The sequence below is a fragment of the Sitophilus oryzae genome, unplaced genomic scaffold, assembly GCF_002938485.1.
Source record: "Sitophilus oryzae breed Bouriz unplaced genomic scaffold, Soryzae_2.0 scaffold_379_pilon_pilon, whole genome shotgun sequence".
NCBI classification, from domain to species: Eukaryota; Metazoa; Arthropoda; class Insecta; order Coleoptera; family Curculionidae; genus Sitophilus; species Sitophilus oryzae.
In genome coordinates, this window is record NW_022146950.1 from 1,131,970 (window position 1) to 1,153,561 (window position 21,592).

The 21,592-nt window shown below is 31.7% G+C and overlaps 3 protein-coding genes across 7 annotated transcripts; 2 read left to right on the top strand and 1 right to left on the bottom strand.

Annotated features, from left to right (window-relative positions):
- Window positions 1-83: 83 nt before the first annotated feature.
- LOC115885245 (peptidyl-prolyl cis-trans isomerase D) lies at window positions 84-14,569 on the bottom strand. Of its 3 annotated transcripts, XM_030904083.1 has the most exons (8): window positions 14,449-14,569; window positions 13,024-13,189; window positions 11,317-11,454; window positions 9,108-9,214; window positions 1,167-1,355; window positions 857-1,083; window positions 666-804; window positions 84-374 (listed from the first exon to the last, which is right to left on the bottom strand). In XM_030904083.1, exons 2-8 carry the CDS (start codon window positions 13,187-13,189, stop codon window positions 153-155), a joined length of 1,188 nt encoding a protein of 395 aa, XP_030759943.1. In that variant the 5' UTR covers window positions 14,449-14,569; the 3' UTR covers window positions 84-152. The 3 variants fall into 3 exon arrangements, with proteins under 3 accessions (XP_030759943.1, XP_030759945.1, XP_030759944.1); XM_030904085.1 differs by lacking the exons at window positions 13,024-13,189; window positions 14,449-14,569 and adding an exon at window positions 12,064-12,205; XM_030904084.1 differs by lacking the exons at window positions 13,024-13,189; window positions 14,449-14,569 and adding an exon at window positions 11,540-11,932.
- On the top strand, window positions 9,802-11,325 carry LOC115885247. The gene has a single exon (XM_030904090.1). It carries the CDS (start codon window positions 10,012-10,014, stop codon window positions 11,014-11,016), a length of 1,005 nt encoding a protein of 334 aa, XP_030759950.1. The 5' UTR covers window positions 9,802-10,011; the 3' UTR covers window positions 11,017-11,325.
- LOC115885246 (thymidylate synthase) lies at window positions 14,447-16,265 on the top strand. Of its 3 annotated transcripts, none has more exons than XM_030904089.1 (3): window positions 14,447-14,556; window positions 15,079-15,829; window positions 15,882-16,265. In XM_030904089.1, the coding sequence occupies exons 2-3, from the start codon at window positions 15,095-15,097 to the stop codon at window positions 16,089-16,091; spliced, it is 945 nt and encodes a 314-aa protein (XP_030759949.1). In that variant the 5' UTR covers window positions 14,447-14,556; window positions 15,079-15,094; the 3' UTR covers window positions 16,092-16,265. The 3 variants fall into 3 exon arrangements, with proteins under 3 accessions (XP_030759949.1, XP_030759947.1, XP_030759948.1); XM_030904087.1 differs by having other exon boundaries at window positions 14,488-14,806; XM_030904088.1 differs by having other exon boundaries at window positions 14,556-14,826.
- The last annotated feature ends 5,327 nt before the right edge of the window (window positions 16,266-21,592 follow it).

Below are 21,592 nucleotides of genomic sequence, written 5' to 3' on the forward strand. Positions count from 1 at the left end.
GACGATCGATAGTGTTTTTGTAATGTTATCAATATCAGTCTTTATTGCCAGGGTAATTTGACGTAGTATTTTTTGTTCATTCATATTTTTAAAATATTTATTTATACCAGATATTCTCTTTACAGCACATTACTATACATATATTATCAAACTTAATAAGAAAAAGCTTTTAAACAGAATTTTCTCTCTTTTTCAGTATACAATCGTTTTTTGGTTTTAATAATATCAAACAAATGTTTTATATTCCTATCTGTTGGGTGTAGGTTGTAGGCTTTATTCAGGTCGCTTAAAGCATCATCATATTCTTTGAGGCCCATTTTAGCTCTGGCTCTTCTGTAATATGCTTTTCCACTATTTGGATTATCTTTTAGGACCTAAAATAAGTATATTTAATTTAGAAAACAAATATTTTATTTTTGAAGTGAAAAGGTGTAATTATTAATAAAATAGGTTTTTTACGTGTAAAAAACTATTTGTTACACGTAAGAAAAATATTTTTTTAAGCGTAAAAAATATTTTTTTAAATTATTACCTACTTTTTCAACATTTCAAACTACACTTTCAAACATATCCTTGAAATGCTTCAATTTCATAGCCATTAGTAAGAAGTTTCACTTGAAATATGGGTACATAGAGTACACACAGTTTTTTTTATTAATACTTACTTCATTACAGTTTTCTAGAGCTTCCTTATTTTTATTAATATTCAGTCGTACAGCAGTCAGATTCAGTAATACCTTGTTTTTAAATTCAGCTAATTCTTTTGGAGATTGTGTGTTCTTACGAAAATACCAATCTATATATCTGGAAGGGGATGAAATATAAGGTTACACATAAAACAACCTTTAACATTTACCTGATGGCTTTCTTGTATTTTCTTTCAGCATCTAAATAACTCTGTTTTTTAAAATACATATTTCCAGAAACGTTAATGTTTGTAACAACAGTTTCAAACTGGTTTTCATCAAAAGTATGATCTAAATCATTAGGCCATGGAGGGTAAACATCAAGTGTACCATCGTTTTCGTTTACATTCCAAGAAACAGTCGGTTCTAGTTGTCCACAATCGGCAATCAAAATTTCCTATAATGTATTTTGTTAATTTTTATATACCTAGATTCTCTCATTGTGCTTTAAGCTCAGAACCAAAACATAAAAGAACTTACCTGTAGGGGTAGATCATTACATTTGGGAATTTCAGACATTTCAATAATAATATCTAATCCCTTAATAACTTCGCCAACTACAACATTGCTATTATCTAAATGATAACAAGGTACTGTGGTAATGTAAAATTGTGAAGAATTCTTGTTACTACCATTTCTAATTAATCCTACTAAGCCTGGTTTATCGTGCTGAAAATTAAATATGTTACTTAAAACTACATACCTACTACAGGGTGGTACATTGTCGTTGGAAACAGAAAATTCCATGCAAATTTTAAGACGCATTCTCACGACTGGTGTACTTGACAAACATTTGTTATTGGAATATACTTGCCATGTCGTGAGAACGGTCGTGAAAACGGTTTCCTTGGTCACTGGTCGCGTCCCCACTCTCTGTCGGTAAACATAGCCCAAGTCAAACGACTAATTGTACACTTGCCAAGTGACCTTGGCTAGCCTTGTTTACACTTAACAAAAAAACGACTGCGCAAATAATTCTACTGTTATAGCGTATGTCCGATTTATTTCCGGATCGTAGTATTTTACGAGTTAATTGCGGTTAATTTAAAACGTTAAAATAATAATATATTATGTAATATCAAATTTACATTAATAACTTCAATATTGGCGGCATCTAAATCGTTCGCACAGCAATAAATGGAGTGGACAAATGAAGAATACACGGGAAAAACCAGATCTGTCACATTTTCATAGAAATTAAGATAGCGACGTTGAGCGATACAACTTTATGGATAAATGTTAACGTCATTTGAGGAAAAAGAAAGCATTAATACGCTTAGTCCCAGAAATATTACAGCTTGGTTATTTTGCTGTACCAAGGAAAAACCAGAGTAGTCCACGCGTAAATGGCAAAAACCAGAGATGTACTGACGCATGGTCGACAAGCATGCATCTTGCAATTAGTATTATATGTTATAAATTTATGTATTGTAATAAAAACCTACTTAAATATTAATGTTCTCCCTACATCAAAAAAATAATAGTTTAAATTTAGATTTTATACAACCTTTAATTGAACATCCCTGGTTTTCCCCTGTTTTGCATTTTGACATTTTTATTTCGGTATTTCAGAATATGGCGATAATTCACAATATTAATAATTCAGAATTGGTAGTAATATATATTTTCTAATTATTCAACCGAAAATAGCATATTTCTTTAAAAATACTAAATTGCATTTTTCTCGGCTCCTATTAAAATAGATAAAACTGGATTTTCCAGTGTAGTCTTCAAATGTTGTTTTGGAATTTATAGATTTATACGAAAATGATCCCTTCACATGGATGGCCAAACATAAAGAACATAGAAATCGTATTGCAGTGTACCGTAAAAGAACTTAAAAAGAATCACTAGCAACGACAATTTCGGGACGACCGGTATCCATCGATGTGACTATACTGTTTACTTGCCAAGGATTTAAACAATGTTTGTGCTGGCGTACTTGTTGAAATGCAGCACTGTAGCACTGAGCAGCGGCAGCTGGCTGCTAAGATCTGACCCCAAGCGAGGAGTGAAGAAAAACTACATCGGTTGGGAATCAGACATCAAACGGCAGAGTGGTAACCACAGAAAGGCGTTTGAACAGCGATGAGGAAGGCAAGGGGAAACAATCTCATTATATTTCCCTAGTATAATCATCATGACAGATACACTTAAAACAATGGCCCTTAGTCCCCGGCAGTCCTTCAATGGACAAAGGGTGCAAACTGTACAACTTAACATTAGAAATGAAGAGACTGAAAGTTAATATCTTTGGAATTAGTGAAGTCCGATGGCCCGGTAGTGGCAAATGCATAACTGATGGAGGAACATTTTACTACTCTGGTAGTGACGATCAACAAAAGCATCCAAACGGTGTTGGAATTTTTGTAGACGAAGAAACAAATAAATCCGTTACATGTTTTGTACCCCTCTCAGAGAGAGTAATGATGATACAGTTAGAAATATCAAAAATACGAACAAATATCATTCAAGTGTATGCCCCAATGGCACAAAGTGAAGACAGAGAAATTGATGAATTTTACGGACAAATAGAACAATTATGGAAGAACATTAAGAAACACGAAGTGACAATTGTAATGGGAGATTTCAATGCCAAAATCGGTAGAGGAAGAGTTGTGGATGTCACTGGAGAGCACGGACTAGGACAGCGTAACGAGAGAGGAGAGAGGCTGGTTGAATTTGTCCAAGAGAAAGATATAGTAGTGACAAACACCTTATTTAAACTACCACCAAGAAGATTATACACGTGGAGATCACCACAGGACACAAAATATAAAATAGTAAGAAACCAGATCCACTATGTCATGATTAATAAACGATACAGAAATAGCATACTCTCAGCCAAGACCTTACCCAGGGGCAGACATCGCATCAGATCATAACCCTGTAGTTGCAACATTCAAACTAACTTTAAAACGTATCAAACAGTCCAAGAAGAGTACCAAAATGGACGTCACAAGATTAAGAAACAGCGAAACTAGATCAAGGGTTGAAAAACGACTTACAGAAGAGTTGCAAACATAAGGGAGACATAAACATCGAATGGGAGAAAATTAAAGACACAATTCTTGAAATAGGAAACAAAGAGTCGGGCTGTAAGAATGAGAAAAAGAAAAACGAATGGATGACCGATGAAATTATCGAATTAATGAGATTAAGAAGAGAGGCTAAAACCACTGAAAACAACAGATACAACAATATACATCGAGAAATACAAAAGAAAGTAAAAGAGACGAAAGAACACCGGCTGAATGAAAAATGTGCCGAAATTGAACAACTGCAAAAAGTACATGACTAATATACATAAAAAGGTTAAGGAGATCACTGGAAATTATAAAAAGAGGAAAGCAAATATACTGGTGGATGATGATGGGAATATAGTAATGGAGCTGACATCAAAGCTTAAGACATGGAAAACATATATCGAAACGCTGTTCGAAAATGACAGAAATAGACCTTTTACCCCCAGAAAATGATATAGTAACCGGACCAGAAATAACAACAGATGAAATAGAATTTCATCGAAATCACCCATAGGCATCGCTGACGCCATAGAATTGATGAAAACGGGAAAGCACCTGGCCCAGACGAACTACCCATTGAAATGATAAAAATGCTTAAGGAACATAGCTTGGATGAACTTGCTGAGCTCTTCAATGCGATCTACAGATCAGGAACGATACCAAAAGACTGGTTGGTGTCGACCTTCATTGTGATTCCTAAGAAAGCCAACGCAAGATTATGTAAAGATCATAGGACCATAAGCCTAATGAGCCATACACTCAAATTACACAGGCCGACAAAAAAAAAGTCGGCCTGTGTTATTTTTAAAAATAATTCACAACCGTGTGTATAAAAAACTGGATAACGACATCAGCGATACACTGTTCGGGTTCCGCAATGGAGTTGGCACGAGAGAAGCATTATTTAGTATAAACGTGTTGACTCAGCGCTGTTTGGATGTTAACAAGGATGTGTACGCCTGCTTTGTGGACTATGAGAAAGCATTTAACAGAGTCCGTCATGAACAACTTATCAAAATTCTGAGAGAAAAGCAAATAGATACACAGATGCCAGAATTATTGAAAACCTATATTACGACCAAACAGCAAACATCAAGATAGACAATAAATACACGGAAAACAGCAACATCAAACGTGGTGTGACAGGGATGTATACTTTCCCCGCTATTGTTTAATATGTACTCGGAAGTCATCATGAGGGAGGCATTACACAATGAAGCAGCTGGAGTAGTAGTAAACGGAGTTCCTATAAACAATATACGATACGCAGATGATACCGTACTACTAGCAGAAAGTATACAGGACCTGCAACGAATGGTCCAAAAAGTGTATGAAACAAGTATCCATTATGGCTTGAATATGAACCTTAATAAAACAAAATTCATGATATTTACCAAAACACCAAATCAAAATACTCAACTGATCGTAAACCATCAGATAATAGAGCAAGTCTATAAATATAAATATCTAGGAACCCTGATCAACGACGACAATGATTACTCATCAGAATTAAAAACGAGAATTGAAATAGCACGTAACACCTTTATTAAAATGAAGAAATTCTTTTGTTGCAAAACTTTAAGTAACCACCTTAAAATACGAATGCTAAGATGCTACATATTTACAATAATGCTCTATGGTATAGAAGCTGCCACTCTAACAAAACAAATGCTTAAAAAGATAGATGCCTTCGAGATGTGGCTTTACAGAAGGGTACTCCGGATATCATACGTTGACAGAATTACCAATGAAGAAGTCTTACGAAGAGTCTCAAAAGATCTAGAATGAGGTGAAGATCAGAAAACTCCAATATATGGGCCACGTAATGAGAGGTACAAGATACAAGCTGCTACAACTAATTATCCAGGGTAAAATAATATGGAAGAGAAGCATAGGAAGAAGACGAATGTCGTGGCTTTGAAATCTCAGAGAATGGTTCAACTGTACATCAAACGACCTGTTCAGGGCAGCAGTCAACAAAATAAAATTAGTCATGATGGTCGCCAACCTTCGCAAGAAGTCGGCAACTTAAGAAGAAGACTTGTTGAAATGGACACGTCGTGTGAGCGCTACACTTGCCGATGTTTACAAAGTGGGGACAGGTGGGGATACTTACCAACTACGCAAATATTGGCGTACTTGTCAAGCAGACCAGTCGTGAGAGACCGCCTTTAAACTGTTCAAATATTGGTACCAAAAACAGGCGAGCCAATAACCCAACAGTTCGAAATTTGCATGCGATTTTCTACGTTTCCAACGACGATGCGTCCTCCGGTGGAAGTACTACAAAGCGATTAAAAATTTTATGATCAAAGTATTGTATGACAGATAAAGTCTGTTCCACGTCTGTTCATATAGTACGAGAGCTAGCAACGTCGGAAAAACAAGTATTTTAAGTAGCGATGGGAACTATCGAATAAATTAGACTATCGAATGGTTAATGAATGAATGATTTCAACTATCGAATGGTTTTATTCGAATAAAATCATTCATTCATTTGTATACTAAAGCATATGTGACAACCTCGCCGTGCGACTAAATGGTTATCGTTGAGCCACGACTATCGAATGCTTTTGATAAATGAAATTTAGTATTCGTTTGATTTTTGTATGCGTCGGTGCATTATTAGTTCTTCCAAATTTTTATAACTTCGCCGTATAAATACTGTGCTATTTTTGCGTTTATTAAAATAGTTAAAATACTAAAATAGTAGTTATTTTTTAATTTTATTTATTGACGATTATATGCATGTGCAGGTGGTCAAAATTTTTCCGAAAATTTGTGTGGTTTTCCGTAGTCCGATCTTTCAATTATTTAATTTTATATGGTATATGGTCTATTTTTTAATGGGAAATTTTGAGAAGTAGCAATTTTTAAGAGAGATGAGATGAACTTACAATTAATTTTAAAAATACATATTTGTATTTTAGATGTTTTAATAATATGAATTAGTTGAACTTAATAATCATATTTAAGTAATCTGGTTAAGTAAATGGTTATCGAACTCAAACTATGGGGTGAGAAAATTAAAATGAAAGTTTTACACGTGCCAATTTAAAAAAAAAGTTAACGATGTTTGTATTTTGTTTATGCTAATTCTCTTACATGTAGTTTTTTGCAAAGAAATATTTCATTTATTTTTTAAAGTAAATGCCAGTAAAAGTAAATATAATTTTTAAATAGTAATATAAAGCACCTAATATAAATAATTTTGATTTCTAATTTTTTATTTATATTTTCGTTCCATTACACTGCATGCTTAGAAAATTAATAAATGTTTATATTTCATGATTTTAAAATTTGTTGTTAATATAACAAATTAGTTCTATAATTATTATTATTTAATAAACCAACGTTGCCAAAAAATTTAGAGACTATATTACTTTTAAATAGGATCTAATATAAATAATTTTGACATCTAATTTGTTGTTTATATTTTGCTACTACTTAAAAAAATATTTATATTAAATCATTTTAAATTTTATTGTTAATAGGTATAACAAATTATTATTGTTATTATTATTTATTAAACCAGTCTTTGCTTAAAAACATTAAAAATCATTTTCTTACATCCAAAATAACAAGTATTATTGCAGTGTAACAACAGAATATTAATAAAAAAATGCAGAATATATAGACATACTATCCCTAACTAACTAAAGCTAAACAATAATATTCTTTGCTAATATCAACTAATACCAAAATATGGCAACAGCGCCCTTCATAATGTATTTTCTGTGTAAATACTAGTACCTCAATAAAAAAAAATAATGTGTCCTTATCTATATCTGACTCCGCAAAAATCAAAGATGCCGGCTTCTTTCATAGCATTGCCACCGACCGCTCGCTGTCGGGTTTCTCGGAAAGAAACCTACGTCGCCGGGCGACAACTAAAATTCAGTTAATATTTTATTATAATCGATCCTGACGAATAAATGAATTTCATAAATGAATGAATTTTATAAATGAATGGTTTTTGCTGCCGAATTACTAGAATACAATATTTCAAGGCAGATGACGCATCTATTCGATAATTTTTATTCGAATAGGTTTCAACGAATGTTTTTTACTAACTATCGAATTATTCGAATGAATTGCAACTATCGAATGTTTCGATAGTATTCATTCGATAGTTCCCACTACTAATTTTAAGACGTCTGGCTCTTTGATATATCTTTTACTATGCTCTCTAGAACAGCATGCAGCCCGTCTGGCTGCCGGTAAACGTTGCGTTCCCTACTGCGCATTGAAAGAAGATCCTATATTTTTATTAGTCCTTTAAATTTTAGTATTGAATATAAATCGAACATGTCTACATAGCGCAGTGCGTAGAGTTTGCGACCGCGAACCGATGATTCAGAGTTCAAATCCGCATCAGGACAAAGACTTTTTTATTTTATTTTCGTTTATATTCTGATAGTAAAGTATTAAATATTTGTTTTTTTTAATCACCAGATTTATTTAATACTTTACTATCAGAATATAAACGAAAATAAAATAAAAAAGTCTTTGCCCTGACCCGGATTCGAACTCTGAATCATCGGTTCGTGGTCGGAAACTCTACGCACTGCGCTATGGAGACACGTTCGATTTATATTCAATACTAGAATTTATAGGACTGCATTAATAAAAAATATAGGACCTTCTTCCGATGCGCAGTAGTGAACGCAACGGGTATCGGCAGCTAGACGGGCTGCATGCTGTTACTATGCAGAGAGCATAGTAAAAGATATGTATATCAAAGAGCCAGACGTCTTAAAATAGTTTCTCGAAAACGTTGCTAGCTCTTAGACTAATAGATAAAGGAAACAAATTTAGATTGGAAAGTGCCCATAAGGACAATGTAAATACTATTTGGCGCTGTTCTTGCAACGGTCGCGACCCAAAGCTTTTGATAATTACGGAGCGGTTCGGCTTTTTCCAGAACCAGAATTTACCCAGAGACATTTTTTTCGTAAAAAATCACGGAAATGTATACTTTTTCACTCGGTACTTTTATACAGGTACGGACGAAAAGTTATTACTCTTCAAAACAGTTAAAACTAAAACACATAGTAGGTGGCGCCCCCTATAAATTGGAGTCATATTGACATCAAAATCAAATTCCTCATGTCAAAAAATTCCCAGATACCAATTTTCATGCAAATATTGACGTTACTTCAGAAATTATTTGGAAACAATCAAAATAAAAATGAAAATTCTACACCCTATATCTCAGAAACTAAGCAATTTAGGAGATATATTTATACAAACTTTTTTACTTATTTTTATATGTAGAATATGCTGCCGAAGTTTCCGGAATACAGTTCGGACCACCCTGTATACTATTAACAGTCGAAGTCAAAGCGCACTTTGATCTTAAAACTTCTTGGTCGTAAAGTTATGTCAAAATTACTTTAATGGAAAAATTTTCATCATCAAAACATTCTCCATAAATACTTTCACCGCTAGTCCCATCTCCTTTGATTATATCTCCACCCTGTATCATGCACTGGGGAATAACTAAAAAAATACAGAAGTAATGTAAAGACTGTTCAGCCGTCGTTCATCGTTACGTCATAATTATTTGTCAAATATGAGTTTTAGGGTGTGTCTAAGATCAGTTCATATTTAGAAAATTTTAATTTTGCTAACATTTAACATTTTTAAGCAATAATTGTCGAAAAAAAAATAGTTTTAACTTTTTACCATGTTAAACAAAGCAAAAACAATACTGAACATTATAATAGGCTGCTGCAGACAGGAATGATCTCCATTTCTAAGGAAAATTTGTTAAATCATTTTAAAAAACTATCCAGTTCAACAATTATCATACTCTACGGTTAAGTACACTAAAACTTTAAAAAATATAGTATATCCACTAAAACTGTCCTATAATCCACTCAAATGCACTTAATACACGTTAATCAAGTTACGAGGCAACCATTTAATTTAATAACCTTGATCGATGTCTATCAATAAAATTATAACCCCAAATCAAATGACAATGACAATTACTAATAGGAAATTTTGGTATTGATCGATGTCCGTCAATAAAATTATAACACCAAATCAAATGACCATGACAATTATTGCCGTAATGACGTCACCAATCTCTTTCATCTGGTTGGCAAGTGAATGAGAGAGTTCGACAATAAATGACGTGACGTTGAACGATGGTTGAACATTCTATAGGTATGGTACTTAATCCGTTGTTGAAATTAAAAAATACGAATCGAAGTGTCAAATTTTTGGATGCCGATGTCAAATTGAAAAATGAATAATTTGAGCAAAGTCAAAATTTTAGTTCATTAATTAAAATGTTCTGTGAATGTGATGAAAATCAGTATAACTCTCATAAACGCGTACTTCCAGTAGCTCAATGTAAATGCTGTTGCGCAAAAGAAAATATTAAAGGAAAATTCGGCGTAGCGTATTTAGTTGACAGCCCAAATACAAAATGCAATCCGTGCGGTTGGGAAGTTGAATTTAATGATACTCCCTCACAAGTAGAGTATAATTGTAAAAGGATGATAGAGTGGATTACGTGTCCACCTCTAGGAGGCTATCAAAACAATTCCACAAAACTGTACTGCTGCTCAGATGAAACAGAAGAATTTTTAAGTACTCCTACTCAATGTTGTCCTTGTCAGTTAAAAAAAGATCGTCGTCAAAGAAAAAAAGACTGCTGTCAAGCTTACTGCTGTTCTAATCAACAGAATATGTGTTCATGTAAAAGCGTTAATAAACACAACCAGTGCTGTTTAGATTTAAATAATAGATGTTCCTGTTGCAAATCCAAGGAAGGTAAAAAAAAGTGCTGTCAATCGGTACAAAAATCGAAATTCTATAAACGTAAATATCAGAAAAACCAAAACTGTTGCTGTTATGATGACCAATCTGAATCATCTTCTGAAGATCATTGTTGTTATTCAAATATTTCGGAACCATGTTGCGATTGCCCGCATAAGTTAAATGATAAGACAAAAAAAAAGGTTCAGGAAAAAACAAAAACTGACACAGATAAAATAAAAAACATTAATAATCATCAAATTCATCATGTTGTGTCATTAAAAAACAGTTCAAATATAAAAAAAGAAACGAATAAAACATCAGAAAAAACACCCTACACATTATCAAACAAACAAGAGAGAAAAGAAGCTCATAAAGAATTGATAAGGCACTCACACCATCCACCTGAAAAAACAATTAGTGCTAATAAACAACATAATGAAAGCTATATGCAAACAGAATTAAATGAGAGCGAGATTAATAATGTTGAATACAAAAATCAAGAAAGCTCTCTAGGTAATGACAATAACTAGAAATGGAGAAATATAAAATATACTTTTCCAGAAGAAATCAACAAAAAGCCCACATTATTACAAAGAATTAAAAAAAAGCATAAACAAGAAATCAAACTTTTTGAAAAACCATTGATCTTAGATGGACCCAAAGAGCCTAAGACAATTGTAAACAAGCCTCTTGTTAGCATAAAAAAATTAAAACGGAAAGATCTACTGAAGAAGATTAAACTGAATCGCAGAAAACAAATTGAAGTAGCTGGTTTTTAATGAAATAATGTTCACACATGCAATGTGTTTTAATTAATTAAAATAAATTACCTTTATGTATCCTTGAGTTTTTATAATGTAAGGGTTTCTGTAAACGTCCAATTCCTTTCTCTCCAGTACACAGAGCACGAAGATTCTCTGCACATTTTGGCACTACATCGTTAAACAGCCTAATTATAACTCGTCCAGCTTAAAAAAAGGTTCTAGTTAATACAAATAAAACACTTATTTTGTTGACTTATAATGTTATAGGATAGGTGGTATATTTACATACCTTTTATGCTATTAAACGTAAAATCAAAAAATATATAAAAGTTATTATCCATTAAAACAATAAAAACAGCAGTTTCTAAAGCAGAATTGAAATTTACAATTGATCAGATAGATAGTACCCAAGGATGGTAAGCAACGAAGATATGAAGAGGTAAATTTCTTACAGCTGTTTATCTTTAAAAACTTAAATAAAACATCACTAAAACATGTTGAACCAGCGGTTGAACATGTTTATCTCTTGTCATGGAGGAATAAGAGAAGGGAGACGCAGGGATACATATTTTTGTGGAATAAAATCAGGACCTAGGGGCGGGCAAAAGTGTACTAATTGGACAGGACCGGATTAGATAAAACTTCAAATAATAAAAGCAAACAATGTGCGCGTTCAGGGAACACAGCGGCTGACTGTTTTTGCGTGTAAAAAGAGACCGTTTAGGGAAACCGCTTACTCAGCCACTCAGCCGCTGACCGTCCCTGAACGCGCCCAATGATTAAAATTAATTAGCTTTCCAATGTTTATGTCACCTGTGAAATGTTACTCCGAGGACTTTCTTTGATTCGATGCCATTTCTGCTCCTGCTCCCACAACTGCGTACCGTATACGACATCGTGGTTTATAATGATTTTTTTAAATAGAAAACACACAAATTGTCGATGAAAAACATCAAATTTTGGGAAAAATGTACAAATGACAAATGACAGAAACGTACTTTTCACTGGATGGTTTCTTTTTTTGCCACAGCTGTTGCGCCTCCCCTCTCATATATCTCCATGTTTTTTTTTTACATTTATTTGGCCACAGATCAGCATTTAAAAATAAGTAATATGTCAGTGAATCAGGGATAATCAACGAACTACTTCCAAAGAACTATTTCGATCTTTAGAACTATTTCACCGAAGACTGATTATAAATCATATATATGCTTTTGTATATGACAAAGATTGTTAATGTAGTAAATAAACTATCTGTTTTTACAATTAGAAAAATACTTTTTAAAACACGTAAAAACCTACGTTGCATATTCTACAAAAACTTAAAGAAAACTAAAATGTAGAAAATAAATTTGAAACTTTATGCAAAATCAAAATAAAAAAAACCCCATCTTTTAAATTTAAGTAAGTTATTGTCGTTTAAAGCTATTAATTTTTAAGATACCCTGTTTAAGCACAGTATAATTTTTATTATTCCAACACAATTTTTAATAGATAAAAACGTATATTTACTTTAAAAATATATAATAGGCCTAGAGAAATAAAGCATTAGCATTTATTTCATTTTTGCAAAATTATAAATATTTCAAAAACTGATTATTGTAATTAACGTATTTAAAAATAGTTTTTAAAAAGTTAAAAAACAGAAAAAAATTCTTTCTTATATAAAAAACAGTTCCAGATTAGGAGAATTAGATTAATTTTAATCTTTTAAAGTTTATTATATTTGAATTTTTTTAATGATAATACAAAGAATATGTTGATAATACATACGTATATTCAATATTTTGTGTATATGTCTTTTTATCCACACAAATTTACAACAAAACTTGAAAAAGGGTTGTAATAATTTAAAAGATGCGCCGTCCCTGCCATTGAATAGACTTCGTGCTTCGTAGACACTTGAGTTCTGATTTCTTTCTGGCGGGAAATCTGACATGTAACCAATACCCATGGTACAAAGAATACAAGGTATGATCGATAGCGGCTCCAATTTCGTTCAGTTCACGCATACCACCTGTGACGTCACTAGGAAAATAATGAATAAATAAAAAATAAAGAAAGTTGACAGGAGATCTGCATTTTTTGGGGTTATGGTTAAGAATTGTTTATTTTAAGACTTTTTAGTTCGTTTAATTTAATAATTACTAAAACCAGCAGTTCCAAAAATATATTTAAAAATAATAATTATCTATTAACATGGATTTGGACGATAGGTAAGAATACTGAATTTATTTCTATATTCGGTATAAAATTGTTTATTAGGTTTTTAGTTTGCGATGTTTATGGTAAATAATTTTCATTTTCATTGCCTCTGAATTCACATGAGGACAGAGTTGAGGATATCTATGGAAAAGTAACCACAAGAGGAATTGTTACATCATTTAAAAAATATTGGGAAGTTTATTGTTTCCCATCGAAAAGTAGAAAATGCCAATGCAGATGAACGTATTGTAATTGTGATAGAAGTAATTCTAAGGGTGAAGTTTATTATAATTAGTGGAAGTAATACCAAGGGTGAAGTTTATTATAATTAGTGACCTCTGCTTCTTTTTATATGTAGAAGTTTCTGGTTTTGAGAATAAATCGGTTGAACGACACCCAAAATTTAAAGGAAGTATTTGCATACCCAGAATATGCCCATCAAGGATTATATAGCTCAAATTTCCTTTAATGGTAGGCAATTATTCAATGCAAATTAACTTTTTAAGTGACTAAAATATTAAATAGTTTACAATATGGTATATCACTAAAAATATATTACTTTTAGGTACAATTAGGGCCCGATACATTTCAAAAAGTAGAATATTATTTTATATTAAATGAGGTATTGTACTAACAATCAATTTATATTAATAACGGAGATTAAAAATAACAGAATAAATAGTTCTTTTTTTTTTTATACTACAAAAATAAACTATAGAATACAACAGTATTTAAAAAATAAATAAAAGTTATGTCCCGGCCGAGATTCGAACTCCGGTCTCGCTTCCTAGCCCAACTCCTTACGCACTGCTCCACAGTAACTTGCTTAGCGATAATTCAATGACGGTATATAAACAAAAAAACAGGTTTATAACAATATCTTGACGATTTGAACTGGCGCGCGGAGCGTGCTGACCAATAGCGCCTGTTATCACCTGTGACGTAGCGACCAACCTGCGCAATATCATACCTTGTATTCTTTGTACCATGCATGTAACCCGAGCATTTAACAATTTAACTATGAATTCATAACGTGTCTTCCAGATAAAAAGTAAAAAAAAACTCGTTAAATAGCCGATAATTTCGCCAATTACTGTCTTGGTGAGTACTGGACATGTACTGGACTGATAATCACGAATTAATTGAAACGATAATATAAAGAATTTTTAACGTTTATCGCTATTAACAATAACAAAACGAACTGGGGGATCTTGCTTCCTTCATATAAGAATGGGATTGTTAATATTTGATTTAATATCTTCTAAAGTTTTAATCATAGCGGTTCTATGTAGGGTATGAAAATATTAGCGTGCGGAATAAATGTATTTTTATTGAATTTAAAACAGTTTTAGTGAGTATTAAAAGATAGAAGTAAGTGAGTGTGGTGTTAAGAATAATTTTAGTAATTAATATTAATAAATGTTGTGTCGTTTTAATGTATTTTGAAACTCTTTATATTGTCTTTTCAATCAGTGTATATTTGCTTTTTTTATGTTATTTTGTTTGTCTCGTTATATTTAAATGTGTTTAATTATTCTTTAATTTGAATATTATTATTAATTATCAAATTAACTTATTTAAATAATTAAATTAAATTATATTTATATTTTCCTTGTATTTCAGCAATTTAGCCATCACGATGGAAGTAAACGGTAAGATGCCTACGAAATACACAAACGGCCATGTAGAACGTATCCCCGTGCCTCTAGAATGTCCACCACACGAAGAATATCAGTATTTAAATCATATTAAATATATTCTGGACAAAGGCGTTAAACGGCCAGATAGAACCGGTGTAGGTACTTATGCTGTTTTTGGAGCTCAGATGCGTTATTCCCTAAGAGACAATGTTTTTCCACTTCTCACGACCAAAAGGGTCTTTTGGCGAGGTGTTGTGGAGGAGCTGCTTTGGTTTATCAAAGGAAGTACCGACGTGCAAGAGTTGAAAGATAAAAACGTGCACATATGGGATGCTAACAGTACGAGAGAATTCCTGGATTCCATAGGATTAAAGGATAGGGAGGAGGGCGATTTGGGTCCCATTTATGGGTTTCAGTGGAGGCATTACGGGGCAGAGTATAAAGGTATGCACGCCAATTACCGAAACAAAGGTATAGATCAATTAGCCCATGTTATCAATACAATTAAGACAAATCCGAGTGATAGAAGAATGATTATGTGCGCGTGGAATCCTGTAGATATTCCAGAAATGGCATTACCACCTTGTCATTGTCTAGCACAGTTTTATGTGGCTAATGGGGAACTGTCGTGTCAATTGTATCAAAGAGCTGCAGATATGGGATTGGGAGTGCCTTTTAATATTGCCAGCTATGCCTTGTTTACCTATATGATAGCTCATATTACTAACTTGAAGGTAAAATATAAATTTTATTTTTACTAAATAGGTAAATTTGTTATTTTCTTAGCCGGGAGAGTTTGTACATACCTTGGGTGATAGTCATGTCTACCTGAATCACGTTGATGCCTTGAAGGAGCAGCTGACTAGGGAACCACGGCCTTTTCCTACTTTGAGAATTAAGAGGAAAGTTGAAAACATCGAGGATTTTACATTTGAAGATTTCGAATTGAGTGGATACAATCCTCATCCCAAACTAAACATGACGATGGCTGTTTAAATTTTATAAATTTAATTTTTGTACTTAATCTATTATTTTTAAGTTTATATGAAATGTATTTTTTAAAATTAAGTTTTAAGATTTTTTGAAAATCTGTTACTTCTGGATATAACTGTAATTTATTTTATATAGAGCTTGTAATAAAATAATAAACTTCTTTTTTAAGATGACTGACTTTCGTTTATATTTTCTTTGGCTTTGGATCATCTTTGGATATAAATAATATCCTTATTTATATCCAAATTATTTTAAAAATATATTAAATAATAAGATACAAATATACAGTATGTCCGTGGATTGTCGTTACAACAGGAAAAACTTTTTTATTATAGACAGTTTGAGAAAAATGCTTTCTTTGTAAAAAAAATTTGCTTGTCTCTGTTAAAATCATGTTAAAATATGGTTCAATTTTTTGTAAGTCCTTAAGATCAAAAGGCCAATCTATGGTAATATAATTTCCATTTAAAGACGTTAACTAAAATTCTGTCAATAAAAATCTATCAAAGAATGTAAACGAGATTATGTTACCATAGAAACGCGTTTTGATGTTTAGGACCAGAAGATTATTTTCTTTTATCACAAAACATCCCCCTTTAGAACTTTTTCTTTAATGGCCATAAGCGGGAGTAAAAGACCAACCGCCCGAACAAACACTAGAGGCGCCACCGGTCATCAAATGGTGTAAAAATTGCGAAAATTTAATTATCTAATTTTGACACAAGGGGTCGCGCTTAACTTTTTTATTTTTTATTTTAATTTTAACTCAATATTCATTGTTTTCAAACTATATTATTATACTTTGTTGTATTTTGTGAATGTATAAATGTTTTCTTAGTATAAAGTTGCATTATATTAATTTAAATTATATTTACATATTTAAAATTTAAATATTATGACATATATGTCAGTTGCCGTCTAAAATGTCATCTTGATAACAAAAAGTTAGTTAATGTCAGAAATAGTTAAAATCATGTTAAACTATTAAAATTTACAAGTTATAATTAGATATTTTATATTATTTCAAAATAATACAATAATAGTACAGCGTTATGTTGATATGCAGGTCCAAAACAAAAGTGCCGTTATATTTTTCAGTTTTCGTTGTCAGCCGCGGAAGTTTCAGTGATTTTAGTGTTGTCGGATATTTTTATTTGTGAAATAGAAATAATTGCGTTTAGATTGTTCTTTGATTGTTGAAAACGAAAAGTGGAAGTTTTATTGCAATGTAAGTAAGCGTTTGTCCATTTTATATTTTACTTTTTTCATACCTACGACAAATATACATATATTGAAATTTTATAATTCGTTTTATTTAAAAAAATGTTAGAAAACAAGCTTGTAATCCTGTAATTGACATAATTGTTATGTAATATATTCCATTTAAATGTAATATATTACTTTACAATTAAAAAAATGTAAATTTAAAAAATATATACAGGCAATAATTGAAATTTTTAGCTTGCGAACAAACACGAGAGGTGCTTTATTATTTACTTTCATTTCTTAACATGACAGACGAAGTTCTAAAGGGGGATGTTTTGTGTCTTTTATCTATGTTTAGGACTTCTCTAAAAATTTAATTTTCATGATTTTGTTAATTTTCACTCGCAAAACACTTAGTTACAAGGTTTATGTGATGTAACGCTGTTTCGGGTAGTAATTAAGTGAAAAGTGAAAAATTAAGTCAAAAAGAACACGAACTGGGCGTCGTGCTGTGTTGTGACAATTTCAAATGTTAATCAAATTGCTGAGAAAATGTTAACGCGTAAAGGAGAGCGTGATTAGGGCGTTGTTGGGTGCAATAACATTCAATAATTCAACTTTCCCGAAACAACATTTTATAGCTAGTTTTGAAGTCTGAATTAACAGAGTTGTTTTTAAAAAACGATTTTATTGTTACAAACGTTCTCGACAAAGTACAGAGAGTGAAAAGTCTGCTTTGAACCGTGCAGTTCGCTTTTATATGTGACATAATGTAAAATAGGCATTCAGTATTTAATTACAATGAAATAACACTTATTTATACATATAACTCCTCCCCTGTTAAGACAAGAAAATAACGGAGTTATTTTCGGGGGTCCTCTTCTGTGGGACTGGAACATGCTGTTCTTCTTCTTCTTTAAACATGGAAAGTACTTCTTGAGTTGTGGGTATTTTCTGAACACTAGGTATATTGCAATTATTAGACAAATGAAAATAATCGCAATATCGAAGATGACTGGTTGATAGGTTCTTTCTTCGTCTTCTTTGATCGGTGATAGTTCATTGAATTTTTCTTTTATCTCGTATATATCGTCGAAGTTGATTTTCGATAGCTTCGAGCAATATATTCGAATTTGGACTTTGGTTTTTCAAGATTTTCTAGTTGTACCTCAGGCAGGATTAAAGGTTTTCCTTCTTAGTTGAACATCGTTTCTATATGTTCTTGAATCGATGGTCACTTGGCATTCGGATGGAATATTTATTAAAGTTGGTTTCTTAACATTGATGTATTGATTGATTCTGCATTGTGCATATATTCGTTCTTCTTTGGCTGGCAAGAGTAGAATTTCTTTTGTGTGATTTGTTCAATGACGGATTCTTTTATGTCGATGTGGATCGTTGAACAATTGAAGTTTCCGGACAGTAGTTGGATAGTGCATTCGTCTCGTGCATGGAAGTTTTCTTGACAGAAGTATTTTTCTTCCAGGAATGGACATGCTTCTTCCTCAAATTGGTATGACTGGTCTTCTTGTGCCAGGAATGGGTATTTGGGAATGAAAATATTTTGATTTAGGATAATTGGGTATAGGTGGTAAAAGGTGTATTCCTTAGATCTAATTATAGGAACGTGTATAGCGAAAATTGATTTATTTTCAGAAAATGTTACCTGTGTACCCAATAACTGATAATAGGTTAATATATTTTTTAAAATTTGGAACTTCGTTATTTTTATAAATTTTTCTTAAGTAATTTAATAGTTCATTTAACTCGTAGCTTGATATGATAACGTTATGTAAGGCGTTCAACTTTGCAAACATAATCGCGTCTTCGAGATTATCGAGAAAAGTAATCAGACTCTGGCAGTCTAGATTAAGTTGCGAAACAATGCCTTGAAAATTCAAGTATGCATTTAGATTTGATATAGTTTTATCAACTGTTTGTTGGAATAGTTTCAGACTTTTTTCTAATTTTTGCTGATTTGTAGTTAGAGAAACAATTGTTTTATTATAATTATTTATTAAGTTTTTCGATAAGGAAATTTGTAAATTAGCTTCGTTTATTAAGCCTTTTGATTTTGTTCTAGCTTATTTATAGCATTTTGATATTTTTGTCCGTCTTCAGAATCTAGTGTACCGAAAAGCCATTTAGAGGTTTTTCCTACAATATTTACTAATCCACGCTTTGTCCTAATGTGCGGATAAAGATTCTTTAATTTATTTTGTGTTGAATCGATCAAGAATTGCGTTCTTAATAAAGTACTTTCTGATAATCCATAATATGACATATGGTTAGTAACGTTTTCTTTATTTACATGATTTTTAATAAGCGAAAAGCATTGTTCTATATTAATTAATTGATTAATAATAGGGTTTATATCTATATAATGTAAAAATGTGTGCTTAGAATAAACTAACTTAGAGGTTCCTAGTTGCATAGGCAAAATAGGGTTTTGTATAGTTTTAAGTTCGATGTCCTGTGACAGAATTGTCTTCGTGTGAAGTACCAGGAATATCAGCAGGATCTGGATCTTCTCCATCGTTGTTTTCCTGAAAATTTGATTTTTCCTTTACCTTAGGTTTTCTAGCTAGGCTTTTATGATATGTTCCTTTATTTGTTATTAATTTAATTTGATCTTCTTTTTCGATTGTTGCCTTTTTTTAAATTTAGGTTGATCTTTTCCTCTAGCTTTTTGTTTTTATATAAACTACATCTGATTTAAGGAATTCAGGTGGATCTTGTCTTTTCTCATTTCGTTTTGTTATAATTAATTCCTTAGTTCTTGCGTTTATACTTTGAATATTTCTATAAAGATCTTCAGCTTGTTCTTTATGTTTTGTATATAATTTGATACTATTATTTCGTCATTTAAATCGAATGGGTCAGTGTTATTTATATGCCCTTTAATTATTTCAAAAGGTGTATGTTTTGTTACGCTATGAATTGAATTATTATATCCTAATATAGATCGTTTTATTAATTGACTGGGACTAAGATTTGGATGATCACTTTTTAGACATCTATAATGTTCGATTAGAGATGAGTGAAATCTCTACAGGTGAGTTTGATGTACTATTTTTCGGTGTTGTATAGTGTATCTCAATTTTATAGAGTTTACAAAAATCTTCTACTTCCTTTGTTTTTGAACTCGGTTCCACAATCGGTTGTTATTTTCAAAGGTAAACCGTGATGGGTTATAAAAGTGTATAGATTTTCGATTATCGTAGGACCTGTTAAAGCGTTTAAATGATATGCTTGTCCATATCTAGAAAAAGCATCTATAATTGTTAAAAAGCTCTCATTTGATATTTTAAATGTATCAATATGGATTTGTTCGAAAGGTTTCGATGTTGTAGGTGTTAAATTAAATTTTACGATGGGTGGACTTCGATCGTACTTATTTTTCTGACAAGTCTCACAATTGTTTACGTAGTTTTCAATATCTTCGCTCATTTTTGGCCAGTAAAATTTTGATGTTAAAGCGTTTTTCATTTCATTGATACCGCGATGACAAGTTTTTGTCGTGTGGTACATTTCAAGTTTTTCTTTTTGCTCGTTTAATGTTTCGATATCGTTTAGAAATTTACTACACTGAATAAAATTAAATGCAGTATTTTTAAATAATTTTTGTAAAGTAATGATAAAATTTCTAGCTATTAATTGATCTTTAAAATACATAGCATAAGTTTGTTTGGGGTCAATAAATTCTTTGAGAAATTTTACAAAGTTTTCTGTTGATCGGCGTTGTGATATAGTTACATATATTCGAGTATTTTTGAATATTTGTTCGTGTCTACATTTTATATTATCGATTTCTCCGTAGGTGAATATTACTTGATTTTTATAAGTGTTTAATGAACGTTCTGAAATAGGGAGACCTATTATTGGTTCTTCTAGAGAGGTATGACGTGTTTCTAGATCAGTTGATTCTTTTTCTTTATAGGATTTGGTGGTCTTATTTGTATATCTGAGTGGATAATTATTTTTGGTTTAGGTTTTATTCCTAATATTTCTTCTAATTCTTTTCTTCTATATCAGGTAAACTTTCTATATTTTTATTAATTCTTCGATTACTTCGTCAATATCTCCTGGGTTATTATCGATTGATTCTGTCTCTAAGGCGTTTAACTCTTTGATTATTTATTGGTATTCTTGATAACGCATCGGCTGCTTGATTTTGTTTGCCTTTTTTTGTATTCGATATTGTAATCGAACTCTTCTTTTGGTCGAGTTATAATTTCTCCTTGAAAAATATTAACTGGAACTTTTTTTATTAGTTTTTCGTGAGGGTTTATAGAAAA

What these genes read in the sequence shown, in the direction of transcription:
- LOC115885246 (XM_030904087.1), top strand. Translation starts at nt 14,751, where the DNA reads ATGAAAATATTAGCGTGCGGAATAAATGTATTTTTATTGAATTTAAAA. An exon ending in TTGAATTTAAAACAGTTTTA is followed by an intron (nt 14,807 to 15,078) that starts GTGAGTATTAAA and finishes CTTGTATTTCAG; the next exon opens with CAATTTAGCCATCACGATGG. An exon ending in CTCATATTACTAACTTGAAG is followed by an intron (nt 15,830 to 15,881) that starts GTAAAATATAAA and finishes TTATTTTCTTAG; the next exon opens with CCGGGAGAGTTTGTACATAC.
- LOC115885247 (XM_030904090.1), top strand. Translation starts at nt 10,012, where the DNA reads ATGTTCTGTGAATGTGATGAAAATCAGTATAACTCTCATAAACGCGTA.
- LOC115885245 (XM_030904083.1), bottom strand. Translation starts at nt 13,189, where the DNA reads ATGTCAGATTTCCCGCCAGAAAGAAATCAGAACTCAAGTGTCTACGAA. An exon ending in ACACAAAATATTGAATATAC is followed by an intron (nt 11,455 to 13,023) that starts GTATGTATTATC and finishes CCTTTTTTTAAG; the next exon opens with CTGGACGAGTTATAATTAGG. An exon ending in GTAATGATCTACCCCTACAG is followed by an intron (nt 1,084 to 1,166) that starts GTAAGTTCTTTT and finishes AATACATTATAG; the next exon opens with GAAATTTTGATTGCCGATTG.